The 18,454-nt window shown below is 40.1% G+C and overlaps 1 protein-coding gene across 13 annotated transcripts in view; it reads right to left on the bottom strand.

The window, feature by feature from the left end:
- Window positions 1-18,454, bottom strand: part of TRIM2 (tripartite motif containing 2) — a 179,389-nt gene that overhangs the window by 6,678 nt on the left and 154,257 nt on the right. For 11 of the 13 annotated variants that reach the window (XM_081543676.1, XM_081543667.1, XM_081543677.1 and 8 more), the window contains 3 exons: window positions 11,236-11,339; window positions 10,825-10,992; window positions 525-693 (listed from right to left, as the gene is read on the bottom strand). In XM_081543676.1, the coding sequence (XP_081399802.1) occupies window positions 525-693; window positions 10,825-10,992; window positions 11,236-11,339 (441 nt within the window). Of the gene's footprint in view, window positions 1-512; window positions 694-10,824; window positions 10,993-11,235; window positions 11,340-18,454 lie in introns of all 13 variants that reach the window. The other 2 variants (XM_081543666.1, XM_081543669.1) reach the window with 1 other exon arrangement.

Here is an 18,454-nt window from a genome sequence, read left to right as displayed (position 1 = left end):
AAAGAAAGTAATCAACTGTTCTCAGCCTCTTCTTGCAGATGTAAAAAACACGAAGTAAGCCTGTGACTGCAAAGTGGCACATCAAAGAGAGAAGTAAAAGAAACCGCCTTTCCTGTGCTGAGCAAATATTCTCAACTCCTGCTCTTGTATAATCACCTAGACAGGTGAAAAATACTCTCATTCAGAAACTTTTAAATAAAGCAACAGTGAGGTGGAAACAGGAGGCTCTCCATGATTCCTCAAACATTTTCATTTAAAAACTATTTTATTCAACAGTAAAATTCGAAGATTAGGTTTCAGAGTTGCCACCAGTAAAAGCCACCCATGGGCTGCAGTTGCACTTACTGCGGGTAAAGTCACCGAGAAGCATCTAACCATGCTTTAGCTTAGATTCCATCCCCAGCGTCTTTCCCAAAGCCGGCCAACACACTGGGGATGAGGCGTCTTCAACATGCTCCAACATCATGCAAGTGTGAGCAGAAGAAGCATAAAAAAGGGGGTTTACATATTACCATCGAGTGTACCTGCAAACTGCCTGTCCCCATTTCCTCGGCTACCAAACCTGGTGACTATTTTCCCATTTGGCTGGAAGATAAACACGCAGCACGCCTTGTTATCCACCACGATGATGTGCCCGTTGCGGTCCACAGAAACTCCTTTGGGCCCCATCAGCTTTCCTGATCCGATTTTTGCCTGTTAGAAACAAGAGCGGAAATGAAGGTGAAAGCGCTGCAGAACAGGAAGGCAGACGTGGATGTCAGCAAGCGTTTACTTGACTGTTCAAACAGGCGCATAGCTACTCATGTGCCACAACAATTATCTGTCTTGGAAAACTGTCTTTTTCACATCTATTATCTGTTACTGATATTTATATGAAATCATTTTTTTAAGGAATCACCACCAAAAATGTTGTAGAATCCCCTTAACTGGAGTCACAATTCCTCTGTAAGGAGGCAGTCTGGAGGGGCAAGAGACCACTGGATTAGGATTGGGAAGACCATCTCGTACTCGTCCCTTGCTTTGTGCCCATTGTGCTATAGCATCAGCACAAATCAATTTTTTTCCTTAAGTTTTAGATTCTTAAATATTAGAAACAGCACCTAACCTCAACGACATCTCAGTCACACTGTCTACTATGCCCTTTTGAAAGTGCCTAGTGTCAAGGGTTCACTTTGGTAGATTTGGGAGAATTCAATAGGCCAACTCAGAAGCCGTGTGGAACAATACCCCAACAATACAGGTCACATGGGCAAGGGCGGAGAAGGAGCATCCAAGGGGAGGGAGCAATGGCAAAGGGTCTGGGAGGTGACCAGGAGGCAAGAACCACAGTCCTCCCTGGCACCAGGCTGGGAAAATGTCAGCCGAGGCAAATCTCTTTGTGCTTTAATGAAAACCTTCAGTTACTGAAAAAAGCAAGGCACAGAACAGCACCCCCCCTGTATTAAATATGTGTTTACATGTATATATATTCCTGGAAGAGAAATTAAGAAACCACATAGTGTCTATATGATACAAAGTGGTATTAACGGTGGCAGGAAAACTCTTTTCATTTTATACTCTCCTCTTTAGACTTACTTGAAAAATCCATTTGCATATATTACATGTTAACTTAAAAACTTGAACTCTGAAAAAAAATTACATTCTCAAAGGTTCTGTGTTAGACCCCTTATTTTCCCTTTCTCTGTTAGTGCTATCTGATAGGAATATAACATAAGTTTCATATGTAACTTAAAGTTTGCTAGTAGCCACATCAAAAAGAAAAAAGAAACAGGGAAGATTCATTTTAATTATGTACTTATTTAACCCAATATACAGTAAGTCCCCTACATATGAACAAGTTCCATTCCAAGAGCGCATTCATATGTCCAACAAAGCTAGCCAAGGTACCCAACTAATACAATCGGCTATATTGTACTGAAATAAAATTGGATGTATTGTAATAGGTTTAGAGTACTTTTCACACAAATAACACATTAAAAAATAAAGAAAACATTTTTAATCTTACAGTACAGTATCTTGAAAAGTATAGTAGTACAGTAAAGAGCTGGTGCTTCTTAGCAATACCAACTACATCACCATTGCTTTTATGCTTACTTCTGACATCCTGGGCTTGAAACAAAGATATTGTACTATTGCACTCTATAAAGCACACAAAAGCACAACTTGTAGAGGATGCACACACGTAACAATGTACACAAAACATGTTGTGAACACACGTTCGCATCTTTGAAAGTTTGCAACTTGAAGGGTCATATGTAGAGGACTTACTATATCCAGAAGTTACCATTTCAATAAGTAATCAATATAAAAATTATTGATGAACTAGTTTACATTCTTTGGGGGAGACTAAATCTTTGAAATCCAGTGTATATTTTACACTCATGGTACAACTCAATTCAGACCAGTCCCCTTTCAAGAACTCAGTATTCACAAGTGGCTTGTGGCTACTATACTGGACAGCTCGACTCTACACACTTCTAAACTCTCATTTACGCTATGGCATCAACTTTCACTGCCATGTGTAAGATTCTCAAATCCATATCTTTAGCCATGGCTGATTTTATCGCAAAACTCAACCAACGTCAAACCATTTAAAAAAACAAAAAGGGATAAAAAAAAGAACCCCCAAAGAACCCCTGTCTGAATTTCCTAATTTCTTTTAGGATACCACAGTTTGTCCAGTCACCTAGGATCAAAATTTCAGAGCAAAGTTCATTCTTTCACCATTTTGAGCCTCAGTTTCCTCACCCATAAAATGACAGTGATGACATTTGCCTCCTGGGCCGTGCAGATTCTGGAGGATAAAGGAAAGTGCCAAGCACACTCTCCCTCTCTCCCACCCTCTTCAGTCGATATTATACCTGACCGGAAGGATTACCTTCTGTCCCCACAGACATGAAGATACGTGCAGAGAGAAATGGAGAGAGGGAGGTGGGCCCTCCCACAGTGGAGGTTCAGCCTTAGGGCTGTGCTATAAGTTGCTTTAGTCATGATCAGCTCAGACCCCATGAACTGTAGAGGAGTATTGGATTCTCCAGGCAAGAATACTGGAGTGGGTTGCCATGTAGGATTTTCATTCTTGTAAGCTTATAAATTACTGAGATTCAGATCTGATCTCTTTAGAACAAAGAGATACAGTTACTCAGGAAGGAAATACTGGCATTCTTGCAAGGGAATCTGTTGGTTAATTTAATTCTGATATTTGCAATCTAGCTCAAAGAGCAGAGACTATAACATAAGAGCTTGCAAAAAAAATTTATATACTTTCATGTCTGAATGGAAGTTATGGCAGTAGAGATCAAAGGTAAAAGAGGGAACTCAGATGATTAACAAGAACATCATCATTACCTAATACTATGAACACTGGTTGTTACTTAGAATGACTCAGTCACATAATACCAAGCGGATGATAATTATGTAGCATAAAAATAGAAAATAAGGGATAACAGCCATCCTATTATGTTGTAGTGAAAACTAGTGCATGTCTAAAAGAAAAAATGTAAATATTGAACCAAAACCTATTTTTCTTTCCACTTCCCTTCATCACTCCCGACTAGCTGCACTAGATTCTCCCAAGTGAAATAAGAATTACTGACAACGTGTCCCCCATTTGAACACAATATTAAGCAAAGATATTTTAGACCCTGGCTTTGGAAAAGTTAAACGAAAATATTTAACTCAAGAAATATGGCCTTAAATTGAAAGAAGAGATGAGATATTTTAGAATATGGTGGCCAGGGGTCTATGTGTTCTGGGGTCACAAAAGGTTCCTAGATAGACTGGAAGATGTAAGTTAGGAAGGAAGATGGAAGGGAAAAACTTAGAGGCAGAGAGGAATAAAAATTAGGCCTAAGAAGTTGGTGAGTAAAACAAAAGAAAAGGAGATAAGAAACTATATCCTTAAAACTATTGGGAATAAATACAGAGAATCTACATGTGTGTTAAGAGTTTGTTTTCCTGAGCATCTGCTTAATTTTACTGAATTCCACCAAAGAAGAAAATAAATCTCTCTCTGTTTATGGTCATGGGCATCACACTTGGATGAAATCTCATTAAAGTACAAAAGTTTTTTTACTTGATAACCTTTTAGCCTTTGGATTTTTTTTTTTTTTTTAGCCTTTGGATTTTGATAAAAAAAAAAAAAAAAAGGAGTATGTTGCAACTATACCATATCCATTCCCCCAATCCTCTAGGGGGCATAAGTATTCCTTCATGTTTATTCCAATTATTACCAACAGTCTTCCCACTATCAGAATCGAGTTCTTCCAAGAAGAAAGCCTATTACATACAGAATACTGAACCACTGAATGAGAAATGTTTGATACAGGAAACCTTTCTTTCTTAAATATAAAACTTCTGTTTCAAGTTGTTTTAATATAATAGATATAAAAAATATTTCAGATATAAAACTTTCAATAACTATTTTAGTGTTAGTTTTAAAATTTGAAACAACAGGTCATGGTTTTGCTAGAGTATTAAACTAGAATAAATGGGTTATCTCCAAATTAGAAGGGTATTTTCAAGAGGTCACCGAAGAGTGTTCATTCTAGCGATGTTAAAGCTGTCATATTTGGGTAAGCCTTACCACAGATACAACTATGAAAACAAAGAGGAGGAAGTTAGAGACACAGCAAGACAAGAGAACTTCCCGTGTATATTGCCATGATACAGTCATTAAATTAGTAGTGGAACAAAAAGTCAAGGACAATTGAAGATTTGTGTGCAACATGGTGGAATTAGAGTTGATAGCTTTTTATTCTCCAAGTCTGAAAAAATGCTGCCCCATGCAAAACAGAGGCTCCAACCTGAGGGTTAATAATTACATAACTTTTCAAAATAAAAATGATGAGGTGAATATTGTGATCTAACGAACACACAAAGGAAAATACAAATTCTTCCAATAAGAGACTCAGTGAATTTCATGTATCTTTAGGATTTCAGAATAGATTATGAAGAGCATCATCTCTGTATAAGTCTGGACAAAGAAGGAATGAGCACCAGGAGCCAGTATGAGGTCATGAAGCCGGAATCATAACTGATCCAACAGACGGAATGCTTTGGACGGGCACTGGAAAAGAACACTTCTTGGATGCATATTTCATACCAGGCACATACAAAATCTGGAAATAATATCTCATGTAATCCTTATTCAAATCCTGTAAGTCAGATTTTTTTACAATCCAAATTTGCAACACAAGGCCATCAAGGCTTAAGAAAGTCATGCAATTTGCCAAAAGTCAAACAGCTACTAAGCCGCAGAACTGGTATTTCAGTGAGTTAAAGTTCATGTTGTCCACTGACAAAGAAGCCTGGACCAGCAGGGGGCGGAACGGGGCCAATACTGCACATGGCCTTCAAAACACCACCTGTGACAAACTGTTTCATAATCTTGGGAACAAATGCAGAAAATGGGTTGGATGATAATCTTTTTGGAAGAGAGATTTCTGTTGTCATCAAAGGGCTCTCTATTCTCCCATGATTGGCTGAAGAAACAGAGATAATGCTGGGACTGACAACGAATACATGGAATGATGGGGTCCCTCCAAGTTGGAGCTCAGCTCACACTTTCTCTTTGGAGACGGCCCCCATTTTCTTTTCCTTTCAGTTCTTATATCATGTACCATAACACTATGGTGCAAAATTGTACCGAACAATTTATGACTGCCTAAAGGCTGACATGTGTAGAGTCTTCTCTTGTGTTGTTGGAAGAGGGTGTTTGCTATGACCAGTGCATCTCTTGGCAAAACTCTATTAGCTGTTGCCCTGCTTCATTCTGTACTCTAAGGCCAAATTTGCCTGTTACTCCAGCTGTTTCTTGACTTCCTACTTTTGCATTCCAGTCCCCTATAATGAAAAGGACATCTTTTTTGGGTGTTAGCTCTAAAAGGTCTTGTAGGTCTTCATAGAACTGTTCAACTTCAGCTTTAACAACAACACAAGAGAAGACTCTACACATGGACATCACCAAATGGTCAACACCAAAATCAGATTATATTCTTTGCAGCCAAAGATGGAGAAGCTCTATACAGTCAGCAAAAACAAGACCAGGTGCTGACTGTGGCTCAGATCATGAACTTCTTTTTGCCAAATTCAGACTTAAATTGAAGAAAGCAGGGAAAACCACTAGACCATTCGGGTATTACCTAAATCAAATTCCTTATGATTATACAGTAGAAGTGAGAAATAGATTTAAGGGACTAGATTTGATACACAAAGTGCCTGATGAGCTATGGACGGAGGTTCATGACACTGTACAGGAGACAGGGATCAAGGCAATCCCCAAGAGAAAGAAATGCAAAACAGCAAAATGGCTGTCTGAGGAGGCCTTACAAATAGCTGTGAAAAGAAGAGAAGCGAAAAGCAAAGGAGAAAAGCAAAGATATTCCCAGCTGAATGCAGAGTTCCAGAGAATAGCAAGGAGAGATAAGAAAGCCTGCCTCAGTGATCAGTGGAAAGAAATAGAGGAAAACAATAGAATGGGAAAGACTAGAGATCTCTTCAAGAAAATTAGAGATACCAAGGGAATATTTCATGCAATGATGGGCTCAATAAAGTACAGAGATGGTATGGACTAACAGAAGCAGAAGATATTAAGAAGAGGTGGCAAGAATACACAGAAGAACTGTACAAAAAAGATCTTCACGACCCAGTTAATCACAATGGTGTGATCACTCACCTAGAGCCAGACATCCTGGAATGTGAAGTCAGGTGGGCCTTAGGAAGCATCACTACGAACAAGCTAGTGGAAGTGATGGAACTCCAGTTGAGCTATTTCAAATCCTGAAATATGATGCTGTGAAAGTGCTGCACTCGATATGCCAGCAAATTTGGAAAACTCAGCAGTGGCCACAGGACTGGAAAAGGTCAGTTTTCATTCCATCTCAAAGAACAGCAATGCCAAAGAATGCTCAGACTACCGCACAATTGCACTCATCTCACACGCTAGTAAAGTAATGCTGAAAATTCTTCAAGCCAGGCTTCAGGAATACGTGAACCATGAACTTTGAGATGCTCAAGCTGGTTTCAGAAAAGGCAGAGGAACCAGAGATCAAATCCAGCCAACATCCACTGGATCACTGAAAAGGCAAGAGAGTTCCAGAAAAACATCTATTTCTGTTTTATTGACTATGCCAAAGCCTTTGATTGTGTGGATCACAATAAACTGGAAAATGCTGAGAGAGATGGGAATACCAGACCACCTGACCTGCCTCCTGAGAAATCTGTATGCAAGTCAGGAAGCAACAGTTCGAATTGGACATGGAACAACAGACTGGTTCCAAACAGGAAACAGAGTACGTCAAGACTGTATATTGTCACCCTGCATATTTAACTTATATGCAGAATACATCATGAGAAACGCTGGGCTGGATGAAGCATAAGCTGGAATCAAGATTGCCGGGAGAAATATCAATAACCTCAGATATGCGGATGACACCACCCTTATGGCAGAAAGTGAAGAAGTAAAGAGCCTCTCGATGAAAGTGAAAGACGAGAGTGAAAAAGTTGGCTTAAAGCTCAACATTCAGAAAACTAAGATCAAGGCATCCGGTCCCATCACTTCATGGCAAATAGATGCGGAAACAGTGGAAACAGTGCCAGACTTTATATTTTTGGGCTCCAAAATAACAGCAGATGGTGACTACAGCCATGAAATTAAAAGACGCTTACTCCTTGGAAGGAAAGTTATGACCAACCTAGAGAGCATATTAAAAAGCTGAGACATTACTTTGCCAACAAATGTCTGTCTAGTCAAGGCTATGGTTTTTCCAGTAGTCATGTATGGATGTGAGAGTTGGAGTATAAAGAAAGCTGAGAGCTGAAGAATTGATGCTTTTGAACTGTGGTGTTGGAGAAGACTCTTGAGAGTCCCTTGGACTCCAGGGAGATCCAACCAGTCCATCCTAAAGGAGGTCAGTCCTAGGTGTTCATTGGAAGGACTGATGTTGAAGCCGAAACTCCAATACTTTGGCCACCTCATGTGAAGAGTTGACTCATTGGAAAAGACCCTGATGCTGGGAAAGATTGAGGGCAGAAGGAGAAGGGGATGACAGAGGATGAGATGGTTGGATGGCATCACTGACTCAATGGACATGAGTTTGGGTGGACTCTGGGAGTTGGTGATGGACAGGGAGGCCTGGCGTGCTGCAGTCCACGGGGTCGCAAAGAGTCGGACACGCCTGAGAGACTGAACTGAACTGAAAGGCTGACATGAATTGTTTTCTGTCATTTCCATGTATCTGTCTTTTTTCCTCAAAAGGCTTCTATATTTATAAAAGGTAGGGACAATGTCTTATAATTCTGTTTCTCCCATATCATCTATCACAGGCCTGAAGGAACTTCATAAATGACAATCTGTAGGCTAATTTGGGAAATATGAATTTCCTCAATAACCTTTTATAGAGATTGTTGTTTTTCACTGAATTGAGGTAAACCTGAAGATATTGAGAAAAGAAAAAAAAAAGCAGTACTCATGACATTTTTCACAGAACTAGGACAAATAATCCAAAACTTATATGGAAGTATAAAAGACCCAGAATTGCCAAAGCAATCCTGAGGAGAAAAACAAAGCAGGAAGCATCTCTCCCAAACTTTAGACAAAACTACAAAGCTACAGTAATCAAAACAGTGGTATTGGTACAAAAGCAGAATAGCCAGCCCAGGAATAAACCCATACACAAAGGTGGTGGTGGTGGTTTAGTCGCTAAGTCCTTTCCAACTCTTGCAACCCCATGTACTGTAGCTCACCAGGCTCCTCTGTCCATGGGATTTCCCAGGCAAGAATATTGGACCCCCAAACAATGAAATCATGATACATTTGGACAATATCAACCTATTGTGAAAAGGAGATAAATGACAATGAAATAAACTTGTATCAAATGGTATTTAAAAAAAAAAAGAATATTGGAGTGGGTTGCCATTTCCTTCTTCAGGAGCCTGACCCAAGGATCAAACCCACATCTCCTGAATTGCAGGTAGATTTTCTATCGCTGAGCCACCAGGGAAGCCCACACACAAAAAGGAGACAAGAATATAAAACTGGAAAAAAGACAGTCTCTACAGGAAGTGGTGCTGGGCAAGTTGGACAACTGCACATAAATCAATGAAGTTAGAAAAATCCTCACACTATGCACAAAAATAAACTCAAAATGGCTTAAAGGCTTAAACATAAGACATGACACCATAAAACTCCTAGAAGACAGCACAGACAAAACATTCTCCAACATAAATTGTACCAATGTTTTTCTTAGGTCAGTCCCCCAAGGCAACAGAAATAAAAACAAAAATAAATAAATGGGAGCTAATCAAACTTACCAGCTTCTGCACAGCAAAGGAAGCCATAAAAAACACAGATACACACAAACGAAAAGACAGTCTACAGAATGGGAAACAATATTTGCAAATGAGGCGACTGACAAGGACTTAATCTCCAAAATATACAAACAGCTCATACAACTCAACCACCAAATAAAACTGAATCGAAAAAGAGGCAGAAGATATTAACAGACATTTCTCCAAAGAAGACATACAGATGGCCAGTGGGTACATGAAAAGATGTTCAACATCATTAATAATTAGAGAAATGCAAATCAAAACTGCAATGAGGTACCACCTCACACAAGTCAGTGGCCACCACTAAAATGTCTACAAATAACAGATGCTGGAGAGAATGTGGAGAAAAGGGTAGCCTCCTTCACTGCTGGTGCGAATATACATTGTACAGCCACTACAGGGCACAGTATGGAGGGGCCTCAAAAAACCAAAACTAGAGCTACCACATGATCCAGTAATCCCACTCCTAGGCACATACCCAGACAAATCTACAATTCAAAAAGTACACGCAAAAAAAAAAAAAAAAAGTACACGCAATCCTATATTTGTGTGTGTGTGCTCAGTTGCTTCACTTTTATCCAACTATTTGTGACCCCGTGGGCTGTAATCCACCAGGCTCCTCTGTCCATGCGATTGTCCCAGCAAGAACAGTGGAGTGGGTCGCTGTGCCCTCCTCCAGGGGATCTTCCTGACCCAGGGATCGAACCTCAGTCTCCTGCATCTCCTGCACTGCAGGCAGATTCTTTACTGCTGAACCACTGGAGAAGCCCACTCTAGGTTCATAGCAGCACTATTTACAAGAGCTAAGACATGGAAACAACCTAAATATCCATGAACAGATGAATGGATAAAGAAAAGGCAGTACATATATACAGTGGAATACTATTCAGTCATAAAAAAGAATAAAATAGTGCCATTTGCAGCAACATGAATGCAACTAGAGATTATCATACTAAATGAAGTCAGAAAGGGAAAGACAAATACCATATGATATCACTTATATGTGGAATCTAAAATATGGCACAAATGAACCTACCTACAAATCAGAAACAGACTCATGAACAGAGAGAACAGACTTGGGGTTGCCAAAGGGGAGAAGGACAGGACTGGAGTTTGGAGTTCATAGATGCAAACTATTACATTTAAAATGAATACACCACAAGGTCCTACTGTAGAGTACAGGGAACTATATTCAACCCCCTGGGATAGACTATAATGAAAAAGAGTATTTAAAAAGAATGTAATTTAAAAAAGCAACTGAGCAAACTAACTGCTTTATAAAATAAAGCCATATTTAGGATATACATGAGTAGATTCATGACAGTGTCACTGTGACTCTCACTTCATTAAACTTAGATGTAACAAAGTCAAGATGTTCTGCGTATGAAAAACTATTGAACATTTTATTGGATCTATGAGACCCCCCAAAAAAAGACAATTTCATCTTGTATTTCCTATTCCTTCTCTCAACTGGTCAGTTGTAGTTAATCTTACCTTAAACTTCCCATCTGATGAGAAGATGCTAACCCATTTATTATCATAATCAGCAATGATTATGTCCCCACTGGGATGCACAGCTACTCCTGTGGGACGTTGTAGCTGCCCAGGAGAGCGTCCTCGTATGCCAAAACGACTTTTGAACTGTCCATCATTGGAAAATATCTGAAAAACAAATTACATTCATTGCAATGTGAACTAGCACAGAAATCATCAGGAAAAAAACCAGCAAGAATATTTGTCGTAAGGACTACAGGGCAGAACATACAAACTCTATTTGAAGTAAAGCCTACACACACATGATAAGCTTCCCTTTCTTTTCTTGCATCATAGGCCTTAAGTAGGAAACTGCACCTCTATCTATTTTATCAACATAAGTTGTTAAAGGTATGCAATTAGGAGCCATACCTGCACACACTGGTTGTTACTGTCAGCAATCAATATCTTCCCATTTGTAGATGCTGCTACCCCTTGAAGATTTGTGAATTCCCCTTTATTTCTTCCTTTGGTACCTAAAAATAAATGATAAAACCAGAGAAAATTAGGGACTTCCTTGGCAGTCCACTGGTTAAGACTCCGTGCTTCCACTGCAGGGGGCACGGGTTTGATCCCTGGCTGGGGGACTAAGATTCTACATGACATATGGAGCAGCCAAAAAAACAAACGAACCAACAAATACCACAGACAATTAAACAATAGAGAGTTAGAGGCCTCAGTTATAGCAAGAGAATTATTCAGTCCTCTATAAGTAGCCTGAGAATGCAATGTTTTTTAAATTACACATTACGAAAAGAGAAGAACTGTACAAAAAAGATCTTCACGACACAGATAATCACGATGGTGTGATCACTCACCTAGAGCCAGACATCCTGGAATGTGAAGTCAAGTGGGCCTTAGAAAGCATCACTACGAACAAAGCTAGTGGAGGTGATGGAATTCCAGTTGAGCTATTTCAAATCCTCAAAGGTGATGCTGTGAAAATGCTGCACTCGATATGCCAGCAAATCTGGAAAACTCAGCAGTGGCCACAGGACTAGAAAAGGTCAGTTTTCGTTCCAATCCCAAAGAAAGGCAATGCCAAAGAATGCTCAAACTACCGCACAATTGCACTCATCTCACATGCTAGTAAAGTAATGCTCAAAATTCTCCAAGCCAGGCTTCAGCAATACGTGAACCGTGAACTTCCAGATGTTCAAGCTGGTTTTAGAAAAGGCAGAGGAACCAGAGATCAAATTGCCAACATCTGATGGATCATCGAAAAAGCAAGAGAGTTCCAGAAAAACATCTATTTCTGCTTTATTGACTATGCCAAAGCCTTTGACCGTGTGGATCACAATAAACTGTGGAAAATTCTGAAAGAGATGGGAATACCAGACCATCTGACCTGTCTCTTGAGAAACCTGTATGCCGGTCAGGAAGCAACAGTTAGAACTGGACATGGAACAACAGACTGGTTCCAAATAGGAAAAGGAGTACGTCAAGGCTGTATATTGTCACCCTGCTTATTTAACTTATATGCAGAGTACATCATGAGAAACGCTGGGCTGGAAGAAACACAAGCTGGAATCAAGATTGCCGGGAGAAATATCAATAACCTCAGATATGCGGATGACACCACCCTTGTGGCAGAAAGTGAAGAACTAAAGAGCCTCTTGAAGGTGAAAGAGGAGAGTGAAAAAATTGGCTTAAAGCTCAATGTTCAGAAAACTAAGATCATGGCATCTGGTCCCATCACTTCATGGCAAATAGATGGGGAAACAGTGGAAACAGTGTCAGACTTTATTTTTGGGGGCTCCAGAATCACTGCTGATGGTGATTGCAGCCATGAAATTAAAAGACGCTTACTCCTTGGAAGGAAGGTTATGGCCAACCTAGATAGCATATTTAAAAGCAGAGACATTACTTTGCCAACAAAAGTCCATCTAGTCAAGGCTATGGTTTTTCCAGTGGTCATGTATGGATGTGAGAGTTGGACCATAAAGAAAGCTGAGCGCCGAAGAATTGATGCTTTTGAACTGTGGTGTTGGTGAGACTCTTGAGAGTCCCTTGGACTGCAAGGAGATCCAATCAATCCATCCTAAAGGAGATCAGTTCTGGGTGTTCATTGGAAGGTCTGATGTTGAAGTTGAAACTCCAATACTTTGGCCACCTCATGCGAAGGGTTGACTCATTGGAAAAGACCCTAATGCTGGGTAGAATTGGGGGCGGGAGGAGAAGGGGACGACAGAGGATGAGATGGTTGGATGGCATCACTGACTCGATGGACATGGGTTTGGGTAGACTCCAGGAGTTGGTGATGGACACAGAGGCCTGGCGTGCTGCAATTCATGGGGTCGCAAAGAGTCGGACACGACTGAGCGACTGAACTTACAAAAAGAGGAAGCCTTCCCACTGACCTAATCCATTTTCTACTAAACTTGTCTTCCGGACCAATAAAGTCTTTGCAACGTCACGTTATGGGGGGCAAATACCAACCTTTTCTTATTAAACTGTGGCTGCAGACTAATATGATTAAAATATATTTAGATTCCACAAAGACATGATTATAAAAACTAATGTTACAATACTGAGCATATTTAGTAGCAGAGGGTCTTATTTTGGGGTTGTGCCAAAATCCCTTCTCCAGTTCAGCAGCTCTTAGAAGCCTGGACACTTGACTTCCAGCACTTTTAACTAACCACAAGGTCACAGGTGTTACAAAACGAGCAGGCTGATATTCAACCACTGGAGTTATCTACGAACTATTTTCAAAGACTCAGTGTCTCATTAAGCTTACCTCTCCTGTAAAAGATACCCTGACGTGCTTTCTAGATTAAATAAATAAGAAAGGCAAAAGAAAATTAATCAATGTAAGTAACAGCCTCATCCTTCCTAGAGTTTTTATCGAAGAGATGAAGTAGGAGGGGAAAAAAGCTTAAAGATATCTACGATTAACAGATGTTTGTTTTTATTTCAAAAGAAGTGTTTATAACTTATTTTAATAGGACTATGTAAATATTAACGCATGGAAATAAAAGGAATTTTGCTCAGAAACAACAGGGAAGGAGGTTTAAATTTTCATAGTTGGAGAGAGAGAGCTAAGCCTCAGTTTTATAATTTATAATGTAAATGAACATTCCAAAGAGTAACTTGATATTTGTTTTTAGACGTCAGTGTAATTCCCCAGGAGAGCAAAAACAGGCTGCCAGTGGCCAATGTCAAGGCCGTATTGAGGGAGACTCTTCAGAACAGGGAGACTGCATTTAGGAAGAGTTAAACTCAGAACAAAATCCACAACAGAATCCCTGGGTGAATCATCTTATCACCTGGTTCTTATCAAACCCACAAGACAGTTGTTTTATTGAGATCCTGGGCCCTAACACGATGACTCATGATCCCTATCTCTTTTTATAACATGAAATAAAAATCTGAGGCCCAGATCCTGAAAAGAACGTCTTCCAGGCTGTAGGACAAATGGTTCTATTTAATTTCAGATGTTTCAGAAAAGAAAGTAAAGTGAAAAAGTGAAGTCACTCAGTCGTGTCCGACTCTTTGTGACCCCATGGACTGTAGCCTACCAGGTTCCTCCATCCATGGGATTCTCCAGGCAAGAGTACTGGAGTGGACTGCCATTTCCTTCTCCAGGGGATCTTCCCGACCCAGGGATTGAGCCCGGGTCTCCTGCATTGTAGGCAGACGCTTTACCGTCTGAGCCACCAGGGAAGTCAGAAAAGACGATCTTTATACTTGCTCTGCACGAAATCCTTAGAATATGAAGGTCCATGGGATCAGCTAATACTTTAAAAATGGTGTGTTGATATCTGTTTGTGGGGGGGGGGGCAGGAAAAGGGGTGGTGGGCCCTTGAAAGAGGTTCATGCTAACATGGTATAAGCTTTGGGGCATTCCTTCTGAAGTCTGAATAACAGCTGACTAACAGGTATGGCAAAACGAAAGGACAGAGTAAAAGCAACAATTCTTCTAAAATGCTCAGTTTATACTTTTAAAAGGCAGTGGGGGCAAGGCCAGGGTCTCGCGAGAATAAAAACTTAATTTATCAAAAACGTTGATAAACAAAAGCATGGAAATTATTAGCAAGATAAGGAACTGAGGACCAAATAAAGAAACATAATAAAAAAAGAGTCCTACCAGTGGACTGGAAAAGCAGTGACTGTAAAGAAAACGCAGGCTGTTTTGTAAAACCAGAAGTGCACCCACAGCCCAGAGGGCATGCAGGCAGAGGAAAGAAATATTGAAAACAGGAAGGGAGTAAGAAGCACCTGAACAGAGTAGATGAGCACCGGTTTGCTGTTCTTAAACCTGCCTGTTGCCCTCTTTTATTTAACTTTTGGCCCATCCTGCTAACAATGTGTGTGAGTCTCTCAGTCGTGTCCGACTCTTTGCAACCCCCTGGACTCTACAGTCCATGGCATTCTCCAGGCCAGAACACTGGAGTGGGTAGCCTTCCCCTTCTCCAGGGGATCTTCCCAACCCAGGGTTCGAACCCAGGATCAAACCCAGGTCTTCCACATTGCAGGCGGATTCTTTACCAGCTGAGCCACAAGGGAAGCCCCATTCTGCTAAGGACAAAGCCTATTCTATTGACAGAAAGCTCTGCAGGCAGCACCAGTTGAAGTTTGAAAGGAAGGAAAAAATAGAGACTAGTGCTTTAGTAGATGTTCAGCGGTTTCTCTGTCAAAAAGATTTAATTGTCCTTCTGAAAAAATAGAGGTGATGCAGAAGGAGGGGAATATCTGAGGAAAAAAATATGGACACCTTTGTTTTCTCTGCAGAAATAAACACACATTTTTGAGGGTCAGTAGAAATGGGAAACAACTGTATGGGGGACCATAATTTTAAAATTTGGTCAGACACATAATGGGACTCTGTATCAATATCGTTTGGAACAAGGGGGAAGAAGACTCTGCCCAGTTTGAAATGGATGCGAGATGCTCCGTCATGCTCTGAGAGGAAAGCATCCACATTACAGAGGACCACGCTGCCGGGGGAGGTCCTCCCACCCCCACCGCGACCCAGGCTTCTGTGCGGCCCAGCTGTCACTCTTGGTCTCAAGTTAACTAGAGCTTGAGTCCGCTGCCCCACATGTCAATAAAATCACAGGGCTGGAAGCACATCTGTTAGATGGCTTATGTATTTTTTAAAAAAATTAGATGAAACAGGCATTGCCATTTCCTGAGGATTAAAGGAAATCCAGCAGTATACTTGAGGGACAGCTCATTTTTACAAGAAAAATCTTAATGTTGAATAATGATACGCCCAAAATCATTATGCTGAAATGCCCAAAGTCCAAGTGTTTAAAAGTGTCTTGGGTCCAAAATAAACAGAAATTCCAGAAGTTAGAAATAATTTGGAATGATACATTCCTCTTCAATATATTTAGTAAATACTATTTAGTCCATAGAAAAATGTCTAGCCCGCCACAAAGTATTCTAAATAAATAAGGAAAACCAGTTCTTTCATAACAAATATAAATGAAGCATAAAACATATACAATCATCATAAAATCTTTCCCTGTCTAATGGCTACATTTGGGTTAGTAAAATGAGTAATGTGAGTTTTTAAAGTAATTATAAACAATTTGGCAACAATTCCATAAGCTAATTATACTTGTTTCCCCCAGATTTTAAACTAGCCTATGAAGCACAAAATGATTTTTTATCAGCTTCTTATCCATGCTCCTGCCCATGCCTCTAGGAAGATTACAGAAGTAAGGTAATATGTTCCTGGGCTGAAATAGGGGATCACAACTGCAAATTTCTTCCCATTCCCACTCCAACTTAGTAAGAAAATTAACGGTAAATAAACCTAGATACTTAGAATCAGATAATGCAAAAGGATGAAACAGCCAGACACAGGGTTTAACACAGGATCTTCAACCAAGCAGGTGCTTAACATACATTTGCTGAACGAATGGGTCTCTAAATGAATTACGAATGACTGAGTAAATGACAACCCACATTATGTCATGGGAAAAGGAAGTGTTCAGTAATATTGACAGCACTTTCATATACATTCTCTAATGCGCTCCCTATAACAACTCCAAGACTCATCAGCAGGATAAATATTATCATTCCATTTTAAAGATGAGGAATTGAAGCTAGACATATCACAGAGTTAGCAAAGAGACAGAGCAATGAATAAAACCTGGTTCTCCTATTTACAAAATACATATTTTTAATACATACATCGCTTCTCTCTAATCGTGTATCACGTTTCTGAGGTGAGGACAATTATTCTTTGGGTTCACATGAGCCATGCTTGCTCCATAAAAATCTTTGAGGAAATTCCATTTTAACTGGTTCACTGTCTCCCTCGCTAAACTATGAGCTCCCCAGGGGAAGCTGCAACATCTGTCCTGTTCTCTGCTGCAGCTTACAATACAGCGCAGTGCCTGGTACTTGGTAAATAACAGTGGCATCTTTCCACATGTGAAATGCAAGAGACTTTACCAAGGGTAAGTTTCTCAAGGAGTGGGTCAGGGTTCTTATAAAAACCTCAGATGCCAAATTAGCACACTCTCCTTCCTCAGAGATTTTAGAGGGAAGATGATGCTTTGCAGAAATGAGGCAGGGAAGAGGGGTATAAATGATCATATCTTCCCGTAAAGCCTCTGAGCTCATGCTAAGTGATTTTATCCAGCCATCTGCTGTCACAAGAAAGCGCACTGATCTAGAGCACAAATGAATGGTTCATTCACCACTTCCCAAGGACTCATTAAGGTATGGTGGATGAGTTGCATAATTTGAAACAATTCATCTGTAATTCTTTCATTCCCTCCCATCTCTCCAGCTTCCCCTTTGTTCAATGCTTTTCTTAAATAGCTCACAAAACCAGCTCATGGCTTTTACTCAGCAAACTCTGACAGCGTAGGGAAAAACAATCTCTTGATGTTTTAAGGCTTTATCGACAGATGCTCTAAGCCACTTCCCTGTACTCCTTCGGGTTTGTTTTGCAATTTAACATTAGAATAAGACAATAATTCACTCAGAGCGGGCATATGTTATGTTTTCACGTGTGGGAGGTGTCAAGTAGCTCAACTTTGGAAAACTGCAGAAGTTGAAGGACATTTCAGAAGAGGAACTGCTGTGCAATTAAAAAGGTAGGGGCCTCAGAGTCACAGGTGGCTTGGGTTCCTACTCGGGCTCTCCTGAGCCTCCATTCTTTCAAAGCTAAGGATGACTATATGTTGTCCTGGTAATTTGGCTCATGAGGGTCAAGAGCTGTAGGGCTGGGGAGGAGCTCTGATTTCTACCACTGGCCCTTTCTACTGTGTAAAAGCTCCCCTTATGGCTGAATTCAGTAAAGCTGCAGATAGAAAATTAACATACAAAATTCAGTAGCGTTTCTATACACTAACAATGAATGTTCTGAAAAAGAAACAAAGAACTTGATCCCACTGATAATAGCATCAAAAATAATAAAGTTCTTAAAAATAAATTTAACCAAGGAGCTGAAAGATTTCTTATCTGCAATCTACAAGATATTAATGAAAGAAATTGAAAAAGACACAAAGTGGAAAGATAGTCCATATTCATGGATTGGAATAATTAATATTGTTAAAATGTCAGTACTACCAAAAGACATCTATAGGTTCAATGCAATCCCCATCAAGAATCCAATGGTATTTTT

The sequence above is a fragment of the Giraffa tippelskirchi genome, chromosome 11 (genome assembly GCF_054371585.1).
Source record: "Giraffa tippelskirchi isolate mGirTip1 chromosome 11, T2T-mGirTip1v1.2.pri, whole genome shotgun sequence".
NCBI classification, from domain to species: domain Eukaryota; kingdom Metazoa; phylum Chordata; class Mammalia; order Artiodactyla; family Giraffidae; genus Giraffa; species Giraffa tippelskirchi.
The sequence above is the reverse complement of the archived record's forward strand: the minus strand, read 5'-3'. Positions and strand labels throughout refer to the sequence as shown.